At 37.1% G+C, this 15,539-nt stretch overlaps 1 protein-coding gene across 3 annotated transcripts in view; it reads left to right on the top strand.

Moving 5' to 3' along the window:
• dock10 (dedicator of cytokinesis 10) overlaps positions 1 to 15,539 on the top strand; it is a 116,443-nt gene that overhangs the window by 41,648 nt on the left and 59,256 nt on the right. For 2 of the 3 annotated variants that reach the window (XM_053487128.1, XM_053487127.1), the window contains exon 2: positions 14,233 to 14,352. In XM_053487128.1, coding sequence (XP_053343103.1) covers positions 14,233 to 14,352 — 120 coding nt within the window. Of the gene's footprint in view, positions 1 to 8,687; positions 8,823 to 14,232; positions 14,353 to 15,539 lie in introns of those variants that run through there. The other variant, XM_053487129.1, reaches the window with a different exon arrangement.

Consider the following 15,539-nt stretch of genomic DNA (forward strand, 5'->3'; position numbering starts at 1 on the left):
TGATCTTTTTGGATGTATGTTCTGCGTCATCAAGTCTCCATCACGCTCTCGGTTTACATCCCGAGGAACTGGAGGCCGATCCCCCCGTCGAAAAGTTTGTCTGATTCTTGGTACTGAAAATAAACCCACAAGTGATTTGATTCCGTTACGACAGTATTATAAAGAAAGCATCGGAATGCGCTTTAACAGTTTAAACCACAAACTTCAATGCTTATTTATGTTTTATTATGAATAACAAACAGAAATAACTCAAATGTGCAAAATAGTAAGTCTGTATTGTGGTGGCACCAATTCTTTGAATGACTCATTTAGATCCCTGGATTAAATAAAATTGTTGAGTCTAAAGATGTAAATGCACAGCAAGGAAGCTGAGGTCCATTAACAGCGTCTTCCTTATAGCTTACCGGGCTGACTTGCTTGGAAATAGAGTGCTCAGATTACTAGAGCTGTGTCATTTTAATAATAATGATTTAATAATTGATAATTATTGATTTAAATCATTGATTCATGATTTAGAGTGGGTTCATGCTTTTTAAACAATTTAGGTAAACTTGCAAATGTTAAATGGTTTAGAAAGTAGCAAATACTCACATTTTGTGAGAGTATTTATGGCTAGTGGGATGCAATACTCACACTTTCTGGCGACATTGACAAAAAAAGATTATCGCTCTGTGCAAGACATGATATTTAACCAGATACTTTTTGTAGTTTTCAAAACCTTAATACCTGTAATATAGCTGTTTGCGACTTTAATCTATTCAAAAATCCATCAATCCATCCATCTAGGAACCTCTGTAGTCCAACTAGGGGCCGTGGAGGCCAATGGTGACCATCGAATTTAATCCCATTTTGTATGACCATAGTAGGACCGCTGGTCAACGGTCAATTTGGGAACACCAACAACTGCATGTCTTTGGACTGTGGGAGGAAACCGGAGAACCTAGAGGAAACCCACCAAGCATGGGGAAAACATGCAAACTTCATGCACACAGACCTGCTGCAGGAATCGAACCCAGGTGTTACAACGCAACAGCTCTAACCACTACGCCACCGTGCTGCCTTATTCAAAAATCACAGTGCACAAAAATCTAATTGAATCAAATCAACAATCTACCTACGATTCACAGCTCTAATGATCAAAGCTCTGCATGCGAGGGTGTTGTTGGAGGTGAAGCACCAAGTGCAACCGTCATTTAAAAACAAGTCTGGAACAAATGTGATCGGTCAGAATTTTTCCACTGCGTGTGGGAAAACAGACAGTCCCGAGCCCACCGCTACACTTCATACATAGTGATATCATAGTGATAACATTTATTTTCAAACAAAGATAGATGAGAAAAATCCTACACAGTTTCTTGTTGACTGTAGAAAATCTGAAGTAGACCTGATTGAAGACATAAAAAAAGAAAGGTCAACTCATAGTTTCTAACAAATCATAACTCACAGCATTTCCAGAGGTGTAGTAGGTAGTACTGTAGGTTTTCCACGTTCTGAAGGTTAATCCGGAAATGACGTGATCTTAAGTCTATATTCAATTATAAGGAGAAAGTTTGTCGAGTTGAGTTTAGTCAGACGAGTCGTGGTTCAGGAGAATTCCTAGCCGGGGAAAAGATTTTGATCCGTTGTGTAAGTTTTTTAAATTTAGTAACAAACTAAAAAAAACATTGTCGCATTTCTTAAGTTAAAGGTGGATTGTAACAGTTTGTACGTACTGTAGCTTGTGCCACTCCATAATGAATCATATGGTGTTAAATTACACAGAGTAGACCTGTTACTCCTGGAACACTCGTAAAAACCTCACAAAATCAAATCCTGCAGTCTAAACTTCTAAATAGTATGCACTGCTTTGGACAAAAGTCCAAAGATAAAATGGAAAATAAATACATAATCACTTATTAAACCTTGATTACTAAATAGCAATAAAATACTAAATATTATGCCTTTATAGTTACTAAATCCATGGCAACTAAACTACTAAACAGTATTCTCTAATGAATAAGAACTGCCTATAATGACATTTAGAAAAGGTAGGTAGTAGTAGGTACTTTTATTCATCACAGTAGGTAAGTCATGAAAAATCTTAGATCATTCTTGACAGTCCGGGCCAGACTAATGCATAGTCAGATTTCAAGACTCATCGAGCATAGAGGAGCTTGTTTCAGTTGAGAAAAGTTCAGCGTGCTCTAGCGCAAAAGTTCGGGAACGACGGAAAGCCCCCTAAGATTAAATGAGAGAAGCAGCAGCAGGGTGTGAGCATTGTGTACTTGCATGCCAGGGACTGTTTGAGGTGAAATAGAGGGAGAGTACCTTTAAGTTTCACCCCTGTTTTTGTCAGTGTTTTTGGAATAGTTCGTATATATTTCAGTGAATGAAGATCGTTTTATGAGACTCAAAGAGAGAAAGAGAGAGAGAGAGAGAGATTTGTGTGTGTGTGTGTGTGTGTGTGTGTGTGTGTGTGTGTGTGTGTGTGTGTGTGTGTGTGTGAGTGAGTCAGAGAGCCAGACATATGTGTGCCTGGTTGTCACTTACAAACACAGAGCATTGCCAACTCCATATGCTCCCCATCACTTATTCTCTCTCTCTCTCTCTCACTCTCTCTCTCTCCATCTCCATCTCCTCCACTGTGTCACTGTGTGTCTCGTCTGATGCTTATAGTCGATCAAGAGTGATGGAGAGCAGATGGTGCTCACTGCTTATTGTCACCGGCCTCAGTCTCTCGTTCCCTCTCTCTCTCCCTCTCTCTCTCTCTTTCTTTCTTTCTCTCGTGTCAGCGTTTGATGAGTGTGAGCGTTAATCACACACCCCTCGGCTTCTATTTTGATCCCACGCAGCTGTAGTTTGCAGACATAATCAGCGCTATCACTCCTCCTGCACAGCGGGAGGGCAGGATGAAGGGAATAAAAGAAGTGAGTATGTAGATGCTGCCTAATGAACTGGAAGAGGGTAAGGGCCAGAATTAGAGAGGAGATTGCAGTTGGAGTTACTGAGTGATGGAGGAAGAGATGTAAATGAAAATAAGCCAGTGTGTAGGAGGTTTATGTGTACAAGTGCTTGTTAGCACTATTTTCAGCATAGCATTCACAGTTAATCATTAGCATTAGCATGCTTCTTGTTGGTCGGTTTGGCGTTAATGGGTCTACAGTGAAATTCCAATACACAGTGAGGGAATTTTGTTTAGTTTAATTTACTGGTTTGTATTCATGTTTTGTCTATGCTATAGCAGCCTGAGATTTTTATTTAATGAGGTTAAAACCGTAAATGAATGAATGCGACACACTAAATGGGACGCCACAATGATGTCCAGGAATTGCATGAGGCAGTGAGATAGAAGACGCTGATTCAAATCAAATCAAATCCTCAAATCAAAAGTATATTAAGGAAACTTCTGAAAGAACAAGTACGAAATGTTTAGCTGACACTGGAGACTCCTTCTGAAAATGCTAAATAGACATCATGGCAATCTTCACCAAATATATAAAATACACATGAAATTATTATAAAGAATATCCACCATACAAGTTCATGTGTATGTGATTACTACTAAAGATATAATAACATAGTCAGATTAGACCTGTACTATAGACTAAAGTTGTTGTAATAGAAAATTAATCAACATCTTTTTGATTAATCAATATTTTTGGAGAATTTTACAGTATTACAGTATCCATGTATGGTTTAATAAACATATGCGTTGCAAATGTTCACCTTAGTCATAGAATCATATCTAATCATAACAATATTCAGACAATGTAGTGTAATTAGTCATACTATACACGTGCATCTATATACTGTAACACGATAGTTTTTAAATGCAGTTTCATGATCAGTCTGGGCCAGCTGTTTTCTGAGACCCTTTTCTCAAAACATAATTTCACAGAGGGGTGGAAACCCCAGTTTTCCCAACCTCACTGGCTGTACATTCCAGTCATTTTTCCCTTGGGCTTTATCCATTTAGTCAGGGAGTCATTTGATTCTTAAGATCTGGCACAGGTTTTATGCCAGATAGCCTTCCTGTCACAACCCACCAAATTTTTCCAGGCTTGGGATCTGGACTGAATGTCAGTGGCTGGGTAAGTATTTCAGCAGGGGTTAAGGGCCTTGTTTAAGGGCCCAACAGTGGTGACTCATTGGTGGCAGGGCTCGAGCCCCACACCCACCAATCAGACACCCAGATTCTTAACTGTCTGAGCCAGTCATGTGCCTATTGAAGTGTAATCAGTCGTTCCTGTGAACATTTAGCGAGTGGAACACCTGATCTAACAGCGGAAAAGCTACAAAGTAGTCCATTCAGAATTAAAATGCGAGATTATGTAAATGCAAAGTAACTTTGTTTCAGAATATTATTTTTATGCGTGTATCTCTGTGTGTTTTATTCAACTCTTGAAGTGCATGTGTGGCTACACAGTCACTCTGGAAAATGTGTGGTTTGTGGTCTAACAGAAAACTCAATCTACTTTCCAAGAAACCTGAACATGTTAGTTTATAACGTATAGCAGATGGGCTTTAACAGCAGAAGACCACACCAGACAACAGAAGACCTTGAAGAGGTCCAGGTGATGAGTTTCCACTCTTCAACTGTCCAGTTCCGGTAAACCTGTGCCCATTGTAGCCTCAGGTTCCGGTTCTTGACTGACAGGAGTGGAACATGGTGGGATCTTGTACTGTTGTAGTTCATCCACCTCAAGGTTTAATGTGTTGTGTTCTGAGATTGTCTTCATGCTTACCATGCTTTTAAAGAGTTATTGACTTTCATGAGGTCAATCCAGTTTGGCCATTCTCCTCTGACCCTACTCATCAACAAAGCATTTCCGTCTATGGGACTGGACCCTTACTGGAATTTTTTTTTTCTATTCGCAGAATTCTATGTAAACTCTAGAGACTGTTCAGACTGAAACTCCAAGAACATGAGCAGATATATATTCAAGCCAGCCCATCTGGCACCAACAAATCGCCATGGTCAATGTCATTAAGACCATATTGTATCCTGAGATCACATTCTGATGTGAACACTAGCTAAAGCTTTTGCCCCGTATTACATGATTTTATGCATTGTGCTGATACTACATGATTCGCTAGTCAAAATGTAGTTGGTGATTCTATATAAATAGTTTGACAGCAAAACGAGATAAACACTATTTTCCAGGATTTTACTCATTTTTACTATTCATAGGCAATAATGGTTGCCCATAAAAAAAATTCTTGAAACTTATTAAGTAAGCAGCAGTAAGAGAGAAAATGCTACACGACTATGGAGACACACAATCGCTTTGTGTACAAGAGGCCTTAGATACACGGGTTGTGTGTGGGAAAGCTGTTGTGCTTGCTATGCCAGGTTATGTCTGCTACATCCCCATCTCCAGTAGAGATTTCTGAACTAACCTGATGGGACTACAGACATACAGTATGTGTGGTTGGGTGATGCCTGAGCGAACCTGCAAAAACCAAAAGTGAAACTGAACTGGTAGAGTAGGAGGATAAGGCTGGTAATGCATTGTGAACATTATGTATTGTTTTTAGTATTTCTCATGATCTTCAGTAATCTTTGTTTCGTAATCCACAAAATTTTGTGTGCAACAAAACTTTACACTTTTTTTTCTTGTTCCAGGTCGTTCCCATGACCCCTTAGATTTTTAGACATTTTGTCTTGTTGCACCCAAACACGTAAATGTATTTTATTGAAATTTTATATGATAGACCAAACATAAAGTGGCATATAATTGTGAAGTGGAAGGACAATGATAAATGGTTTTAAAGATTTTAACAAATAAAAATCTAAAAATTGTGGTAGGCATTTGTATTCAGCCCACTTTAACTGCACCTAACCAAAATCCAGTGGAACCAATTGCCTTGAGAAGTCACCTAATTATTAAATAGAGTCCACCTGTATGTAATTTGATTTTAGTATAAATATTGTACAGCTGTTTGGTAAAGCCCTTAGAAGATGAAAACATCATCAATCCTAAGGAACACACCAGACAATTTAGGAATAAAGTTGTAGAGAAGCTTAAAGCAGGGTTAGGTTGTCAAATTTTACACTAATATCACCAAACCAATTTTGAAATAACATTTTGGCATTTGTGCTTTTTAATCACTTTATGACTCAACGAAGCTATGAACAAAATGTACTTTGACATTTTACAATTCTTCCTGCTTCCTTTAAAAAAATGCCAAAATGGAGATTACTTATTTGTCTGTCAAACTGTCCATACGTTATGAAAATATGAATAACCTTTTTAGTTTTATATGTTGATCATTCACTCATCGTCATTACTGCTTAATCCTGTATTCAGGGTCGCGGAAAGCCTGGAGCCTATCTCAGACTTAGGGTACAAGGCGGGGTACACCCTGGACAGGGTGCCAATCCATCACAGGGCACTCATACACACACACTATGGGCAATTTGGGAACACCAATTAACCTAACCTACATGTCTTTGGACTGTGGGAGAAAACCCACCAAGAACATGCAAACTCCATGCACAGGAATCAAGACGGGAATCAAGCTTGGCCAGGAATCGAACCTGGACCCCAGAGGTTCAAGGCAACAGTGCTAACCACTACACAACCGTGCCGCCTGATCAGTCACTACTTGTAAATTTTTTTGGGCTAAAACACATCACTTCCAAGTGTGCTATTGCTACAGTAGTCAAAAGGATTCTTTTTTATTCATCTGGTAAGTCCAAAATTTTACATCTCCTATAAGGTGGTGTAACCCCCGGTGTTTCCCCACTACAAATGATGGACTACTTGTCTCTGATCTGTCATTTGATGAAAACTTTGGCATGAGTGGCATAATGACAGAGCAACAAGAGACATTTAATTTAATAATTTCTTTCATTCCACAGCTCTGTACATTTTATTTTTTAAACACATTTTACATTAAGGAATGGAAAACTTGCCTGATTTGCTCCAGGTAACACAAAGAGTAAGCAAGGGAGCATTAGTTATTAGTATTCTTTGCAACAATGACAATTGTTAAAAGCGCTATACAAAATAAATACAATTGAATCAGTCTGTCATTAGTTATTTTCCAATTAGTTTAAATATGGTGGCATGTTTTATAGTTTGGTGGGTACCAAACATCCCCAGAAGGATAAAAATATCCAGTAGTTTTGACCTTGTGGGAACTTCCGCTGTTTTAATAGTGTTCTTGTGGGTACTATATCTAAATTTACGGTGAGATTTAGGCATAGATAGAACTCTCATTAACCACCTTACTGAATGTGATATTAAAAGGTCCTCACAATGATAGTAAGATGAACATGTGTGTGTTTAAGATTACAATACAGTGTTACTTCACTTCCATTTGTTAAATGCCAACTATCCTAGTGCCCTCTGTATTCATTTTCTGCTATTGCTTGTGACAATACTAATAAAGTTTTGGTTGTCAGAATGGGGGCAAATTGCCCATAAAATGGTATATACACTGCTAAAACAAGCATTCTCCGAACCCTCGATTGGATATTATACCCGTGCTGACTTTGTTTAGATCTCAGACACTGTTATCTGTTTTTTTTTCTGTCTGCCATTCTACCTGCCTGACTTCCTGTTTTAAAAGAAAATACACTGCCATACAGAATGAAATCACAGCTGAAGTCATGCGCAACCAGATGCAAATAATTTTTGTTTCATTTTAAAGTAGCGTGGCTTACTTGAATTAGAATTTAGTCATTGCTAATTCCCCCAATGGCTGTTTTCCCCTATCACTCCATCAACACCCCCTGCTACACAATGTGGCTTCTGTTTTTAATTAAATAAACATAAATGTTGTTAGCTAGCTTGACTGTTTGGTTTTAGCTACTTACACAATAGTCTTATATAAATAAAAATAATATAAATAAAATCAATAAAAATATAAATAAAAATAAATTAATCAAATTAAAAATAAAACCTGGCCAGTTGCTAATATCAGATTGCTAGTTCTTGTGAGGAAACATTAGCTAACTGACATGACTAGCATCTAGTCAGGTTTTTATTTTTATTTATTTATTTTATTTAGATTTTTAAAATATAGTCACAGTAATAATTATCATGTAAGTAGCTTAAACCAAATAGTCAAGCTAGCCAATATTATGCTAACTACTGATTAAAAACAGAAGCCATATTAATATACAAGCCTTTTCATGAGTTAGCAAAGGTTTGCGCTAACACCATAATTGTAAATGGATCAAACTGTTCCGTAAAGGGATTTTTTCAAATGTAATTTTCATGACAAAAAAAGAAACATAATTCTTTTACTATTCCTGATTTTTGTGTTGCTGTTCATGAGAGTTCATAACAGTACTGTTTGTGTACTGTTATGACTATTAACAGTTGATAGCGTGTGTGTACAAGGACAGGCGAGTATACACACCCACATACAGCACGGTGCGAGAGAACTGGCCGATATAACTACCGTTTAGAATCTAGTTGATAAGAATGTTCCTGTTTCGGTTCTCGTATCTGTTCTACATAAAGAAACCTTTACTATACATTAAACACTTTAAACACAAAAAATTGTCCTGTTAAGTTAAACATATACAGTACATTCGCTGTCAGCCTGTCTCACTCTGTTAGTGACATCATGCAGCAGTTCAGACCTACTTCCTCTCCTGACCACACATTCTGTGCATGAGCACTGACAGGTTTCACATGTGGTCCGGAAAGTTGTACTTCTCCTCTTTATAACGCGTGGCTTCAAGCCGTGGACCTGTTCATCGGCCGTGTCTTTCAATATCTTGTGCGTACATAGCACTTGTCGGGATGAGTTTTCGAAGTAAAATCACTTTTCGGAAGAGGATCAAAACGAGACGAGCTCGAGCAGATTTCAGCCGAATAAGCTGTGTACGTATCTGTATCTGTATCTGTCTCTCCATCTTTACCTGTTTCACCCACACACTGACTAACTTTCTTTATGGTTTTAGCTATGCTCTTGTGCTCATGAAACAGTACGTCTTATACGATATGTGAAATTTAGAGTTTTATTTCATTTGTAAAACCTGTTCATAAATATACAGAAATATTGTTAAACATGATGGTCATGTTCAACTTTAAAAGCCTGATTATAGAAAATTGACCTTTTTTCTGCATCGTTTCCATGTACTGTAACTGTGTTTCATGTGAATTGTTCACTTCTTCTTGAACTTCCCTTTATGACTTTCATAGCATTTCAAAGTTTCCAGTTTTTTTATTTTTACTGTTTTAATCTTCTAATCCTCTATACTTTACACTTTCATTCTTTATTTTTTTATATTTATTTGGGTTCGCATTAAGTGCGTATTCGAGTGTGTGTATACCTCATTTGAGTTAAACATGTGTTGGCACATTGTGGTGACAAGTTCCTCTCCTTATAGGAGATATAGAAGTTTCGCACCATAGACATACCAAGCTGACGTGAAATAACACTCGTTACCATGGAAACTGGGGATGCCCCTGAGAAGCCGGTATACGGTCTTCCCCTTTAGGGCCGTTTGTAGGAATGAGGTAGAGCAAACAGCTGAGTGCAAAATTAGCATACTGTCAAAATGCTAAAGAAGCTAGTGTTGATTGAGCAATCAGACATTTGGTGCGCTAGGGTTCATAGATGTTTCTCTAGTAGCGATATGTTCTGTATGTTAATATGGTTAATAGTGAAACGCCTTTTAAATCACACATCTCCCGTTTTTGAACGTAGTATAAATAATCTAATAATTTTCTCTCTTTAGTTTTGTTTAAGTCTTTATATATCGTACTGTATATGTGTTATTTTTTGCTGGTTTGCATTGTTACCTTGTTTAAATTTTTTTTAATTTTCTCGTGAAATGTTTATTTAGCATTTGGGTTATAGGCGGCATGGTGGTGTAGTGGTTAGCACTGTCGCCTTGCACCTCCATGGTCCAGGTTAGATTCCTGTCCAGGCTCTGTTCCCGTCTCTGTGTGCATGGAGTTTACATGTTCTTCCTGTGGTTGGTGGGTTTCCTCCAAGTACTCCGGTTTCTTCCCACAGTCCAAAGATATACTAATTAGGCTAATTGTCATTCCCAGTTTGGCCACTGTGTGAAAGTGTGTGTATGTGTGTGCCCTGCGATGGATTGGGTGTGCCCCACCATGCGCCCTAAGCTTCCTGGGATAGGCTCCAGCCCCCAACCCCCCCACCCCCCACCACCCTGTACACAGGATAAAGCATTATAGACAATGAGTGAAAGTGAGTGAATGTAAGGATACAACATTTCTTCCAGCACTTTGTAACAATCTGAAGGTTTGGATTTTTGAAGGTTGGCAAACCTTAACAATAGAGGGCTTTGACGTTTCTCGTGACTTACCAAGCTGCAAATTTGTCTCATTAACATTGATGTAAAATAACAAACGGTTGGTAATTAAACTAACATTCATAACTGCTGAAATGTAAGTGAAAATAGCGTACGTAAGGGTTTCTTTTTATGGACATTCCACAACATTAAATAAAGGTAATAGGCGTTAAACCTATTGCAAGTTTCAGTTACTTTATATAAGTGAAAGAAAACACTTTGAGTGTTACACTTTGTTGTTGATGGCAAATATTGAAGTTTGCGATAGTAACTCTAACACATCATTATTGATTGTTTTTCTGTTACAGAGTTTTTTATTATAATTTACTCCTTACTTGTCTCTAGTGATTTCTACATATCCTATTCTGCAGTTTTGTTGCTCACAGAAGGTGGATATGTGTGTGTAGGACTGTATTTGTTGTGGGATGTGTTATATCTCTCTTTTTTTCATTATCTGACATAAATAGGAGAAATTTGCATGATGTGTGTGCTGTGGAAAGATCTGGGAACACCAAAATGTGTGTGTGATTTCATCTAAGAAATGTTTGCCTCTAGTGGAATTTTTATATATATATATATATATTTATATATATATATATATATATATATATATATATATACCTTAAGATGACGTGGGGAAGTCACCAGATACTAAAAATGAAAAAAGAAAAAAAGGACTATATAAAGGCACAACCTTCATGGGGTTCTTTAAATGTTAGATAAGTCAAAGTTGTATATACTCTTAGGGCTTTTGTCCTGGCTGTTTTTAGAACGTCATCTTTATTCAAAATATTGGCAACAGTAGAAGTGCAATGTGATGATTTAGAAACCTGCACTGGGATGTTTCTAAAACAGGAAGCACCATTAACTCCTTGTGTGTAGTGCAGGTGTTTTTAACTCTGTGCACAATAAAAGCTGCCATAGTGATTTATTTGCACTTGGGTTATATCATAAACCTTCAGTGTCCACAGTATTGCTTTGCTATGCAATATATTTTAAAATATTGGAACAAGATGTGACTGGGATTTCTTTTTAAACTTGCACGGTCATAATGTTATACACTATGACTCAAAACTTGGACACACACAGTTGAATGTCTTTGCGTAGTATAGTCTTAAATCTTATGACCATGATCTAAGCAGTTAATGAGACATATGGCCATGTATGGTATGAAGAAAATTCTGAATTGAAATATATTAAATTAAAGGGCCCCTATTACAATCACAATCACAAGTACCTGCCTTACATGTACTTCACTACAAATAGAAATATCACTTTAAACTTTTACTCAAGTTGATGTACTAAGTACATGCTCTACAATGCACTTCAAGTTAAGAAAAATACTAGTAATCCACAAAGGAACTGTTTTTTTTTTTTAATATCTATTCAACTGACTTACTGTTAAACATTATTCAACACATTTGAAGCTGTGGTTGTTGATAATATAAGGCCAACTAGGTAGATCCCTTCCTAGTGCACCCGTTTGAGAGAATCGAAAAATAGGATCAATCAAGTTTGTGGCATGCTTTGCCCATGTAACAATCAATCACTTTGTAGCGCTAACCAATCTGCACTTTCATAATGACCTGCTAGTTCAGCTAGAACTTAGACAGCTTGAACTGAAGAAACTGTGTTATTCCTGTTTTTCCCACATGAGGTGTAACTCAATTGTGAGAAGGTGTAAGTGACAACGTCAATGTTTATTTTGGATTCGAAAATCAATTCACTTTTTTGTGTGATGGTCACCTGAAAAGTAACGAGTGTCTATTTAAAATGTAGGGAAAAGTATAGGGTCATCCATCAAAAAAATTTTAATGGATGACCCTATATTTGTCCACCCCATTTAAATTTTCTCCCATATATGACATCACTTCAGGCACTAGGAAAGAAGAAAAAAGGGATGGGGTTTGGTGGAGCTGGAATTCTGGCCAATATTTTCATGGAAGTCCCTTTTCCTGCATTCTCATTGGTTTAAAAAATGCACTGTTTCAATGGGAGTTTTAAAGGCTCAGTAGCTCAATTACATTTAAAGCTACAGACAGAAAAACAGTGTTTTAAAAATAGGAGTGAATAAATGAATGTCAAGAATGCCAGATCATGATCTGAGCTGTATTTCAGCTGGAATACATCCAGACCTTTAAGACTTTTGTTAACTTTGTTTGAAAATAAATATAATGCAGAACCTTTCCTTTTTTTCCCTCCAGATAAAGTGGTTTTCATCCCGAATTTAGAAGTTTTTCTGAATTGTTGAGAGTGTTTCCCTCACTACTGTTTTAAAGTGTACTTATTTAACATGTTGTATGTGAAGACCCAAAGATGCTTAGTGTATGCAAAGCTTCATCGAGAAGCTAAATAACTAAACATTATGACATCGAGTCAGAGTGTCCAAACTTCTCACTTTTTATGTACATGTTACAATGTTAGGCTGAACTTTAAAACTATTACACAGCCTGTATATCTTGTACAGTTCGTTTTCTTTGGATGCTCTACAGATTTTTATAAAACATCAAAGACAAAAAAGAAATTCTGCCCCAGCTGTGTTAACAGCCGATCTAAGACTTAATTGCTAACACATCCATACCCTGATTGTGCTTGAGTAACTATGGAAGCAATCTGGCAGTCCTTTCTGTTTGTGTTCTGAGTTGAAGAAATTTGCCTTTAAACAAGTAAATGAAGTCGAACGGAAAGCTGCTTGAGTGAAAAGGTACGTAGTGGAAAGGCTAGTCAGGTAGCATGGTATTTGTTCGGTAAAATCTGACATTAAGCAGTAACGATGATGATGATGATAATGATGGTGGTGGTGGTGATGACCATTCATTATTGACCTAATTTTGTAATTTCCATCCGGACTCTTTTTTGGGGGTCGGAAATTGCCAGCTTTGCTCACCATTTGCATAGTGATGAAAATACCGAAAATATATTCTGTGATCTCATGTCTTACTTTTTCCTTGCAACCTAGTCATAGAACAAAATGGGTTTATGACATAATACCTGAGACAAGCTTCTAATTTTAACGAGACGTTAAAAATTTCTTTGTTAGTGATTATTTATTTTTGAATTCGTAAACTGAAATATTCATAACATATCAGGCAGTTAATACCTAAGCTAGCTATTATGTTTTTGTTGATTGTATGGAAAACACTTTTAGACCATTGCAACTTCAGATGCTTATGATGACTTTGTCTATTTCAGCCTTCAGTTGATAAAGTTCAAATAGTGAGATAAATAGGCGTGTAGGTGTGATGTAAGGTGTGATGAAGGGTGTGAATTAATGGCTTTACTGGAGAGATGCCAGTGTTCATGGTTTGTTTTTTGTTATCTAATGCAGAAGAAAGACCAATCGCAACTTAAACTCAACTCATCTCAAAAATTAGAAAAAATGAAATGACAATGGATGGGAATATCCATTCGATTCTGTTTTTGATTGCTTTTGTATTGTTCTGCTGTTTGCTTTGCGCACATCTGGGTAGAAATGTTACCGCTGTGATTCCTAAATCACACCCACTGGGACTAGGAAACAAGTCAGCAAATCAGCAGTACATATCGCTTCAGCTGGAGACGGTTTATTATTATGCGGACATGGACTGCATAACAGATGTGTTATTTCTGGAATTTTTGTAATACTTGTACACAATAAGCATATACACTTCATTAGTTGCTTCTGAATTTTAATTGATAGTTTACATTGGGACAGTCTCTTTCACTGACCTGTGTTTTTCTCTTTGTCTGCTGGGATTTTATAGCTAGTAATATGTGTAGTGATGTTAGTGAAATGTAAAAGTGTTCCGGCAACTGTTGAAAAAAAAAATAGCGTTATATACACACCATGCAGAACATGAATCACTTAAAAGTATGTAATTAATCGGAGAAAAACATGGACCAAGAAACTACACACTGTAGATTTGACTAAAGTGTAAAAAGCTGATGAAAAGTTTGATTGCTTATCCCCTCTCTTTCTGTGCATGCAGCAGGAGAAGCCGAAGCTAATTGATCCTCTGGACTATGAGGCTGTGATTTCGGAACTGGAGCCAGAGCTTAAGGAGGACCCGCTACAAGAGCTGCTGCTCTTCCCAGACCATGATTTCACTGTGAGTATATCTATTTGTGTGTGTGTGTGTGTGCACATGCTTAAATTTCACTCTTACCCACATTTATAAATGCAAGGAAGGGACTGTCCTAATACAGTATGTTTATATCATATAAATGTATCATGCTGTATCTATAGTTGCATACTACCACAAACACAGGAAGTGTTTTCACTTTTTATACCATGACACGGATTTGGCAAACTAAATATATGGCAATGCAGTGTATCAGTAGGGTGAAAGTAGTTTTAAATTCTTACTGGTAGTCTGTAGCCAAGAGATGAAGAGAATAATCCATGAACAGACCTGTAAATCTCATAAGTTTCTCTTTATATTTCCACTCATTGCTCATTAGCTACATTAACTTCCGAGTTCCAGGATTGAGTCCCAAATGGAAAGAGTGTACAATCACTTGTTCAACACCCCAATTAGTACCCTTGATTAGGAGTTAGAGAAGGATTTGGGATTCAGCCTGTTAAAGCTAGTTAGCTTTGTAGCTTGTGTACGGCATAAATGTAACAACATACTGTAAAGGCAATTCGGAATTTATAAGTAACTTATATTCGGAACTTATACACATTTATTAAGTAGACAAAGCATTGGATAAGGTAATGTTATTGGATATGTTTTCCTGCTGAAAATGCTTCTATGAATGTGGGTTTCGGCAGGTAGCTGCTCTTTCCTCAGTATAAAAAGCTAAGTTTCATTTCTTAGGTTTCTCTTTATGTCTCTACTTATTTCACTTTGGAATGACTGGGCGATTAGATAGTTAACCAGCTGTTTCAGTATTAAACCCCAAATAGCGTTAAATTGAAATGTATGTTTTAGAATTCCTTTTTCCACCCAAGTATGGCCTTGTTCAGGGGTTAAAGGGGAATTTCTCTATTGAAATTCACCATTGTGTTTAAAACTAGTTAGCTTTGATTTTCCGCAAGTTTTCTTGCTGAAAGTGCTTTCCTGTCTGGTTTTAAATGTGGCGGCTGCTTTCCCCTCTTTCTAGTACCACTGAATCTCTTAATGGTATGTAGCACTGGATCATACCGACCCAATTTCACCCATGGGTATACTGTAAATCTTTTACATGTTAAGCAGAAGAGCTGGGCGATACACTACAATACACTAAACAATCCAGTTGTGCTTACTAAGACAATTATTTTTCTAACTAGGTTGTTTTTTAACCTTCTGTAAAA

This window comes from Clarias gariepinus, chromosome 25, assembly GCF_024256425.1.
Source record: "Clarias gariepinus isolate MV-2021 ecotype Netherlands chromosome 25, CGAR_prim_01v2, whole genome shotgun sequence".
Classification (NCBI taxonomy): domain Eukaryota; kingdom Metazoa; phylum Chordata; class Actinopteri; order Siluriformes; family Clariidae; genus Clarias; species Clarias gariepinus.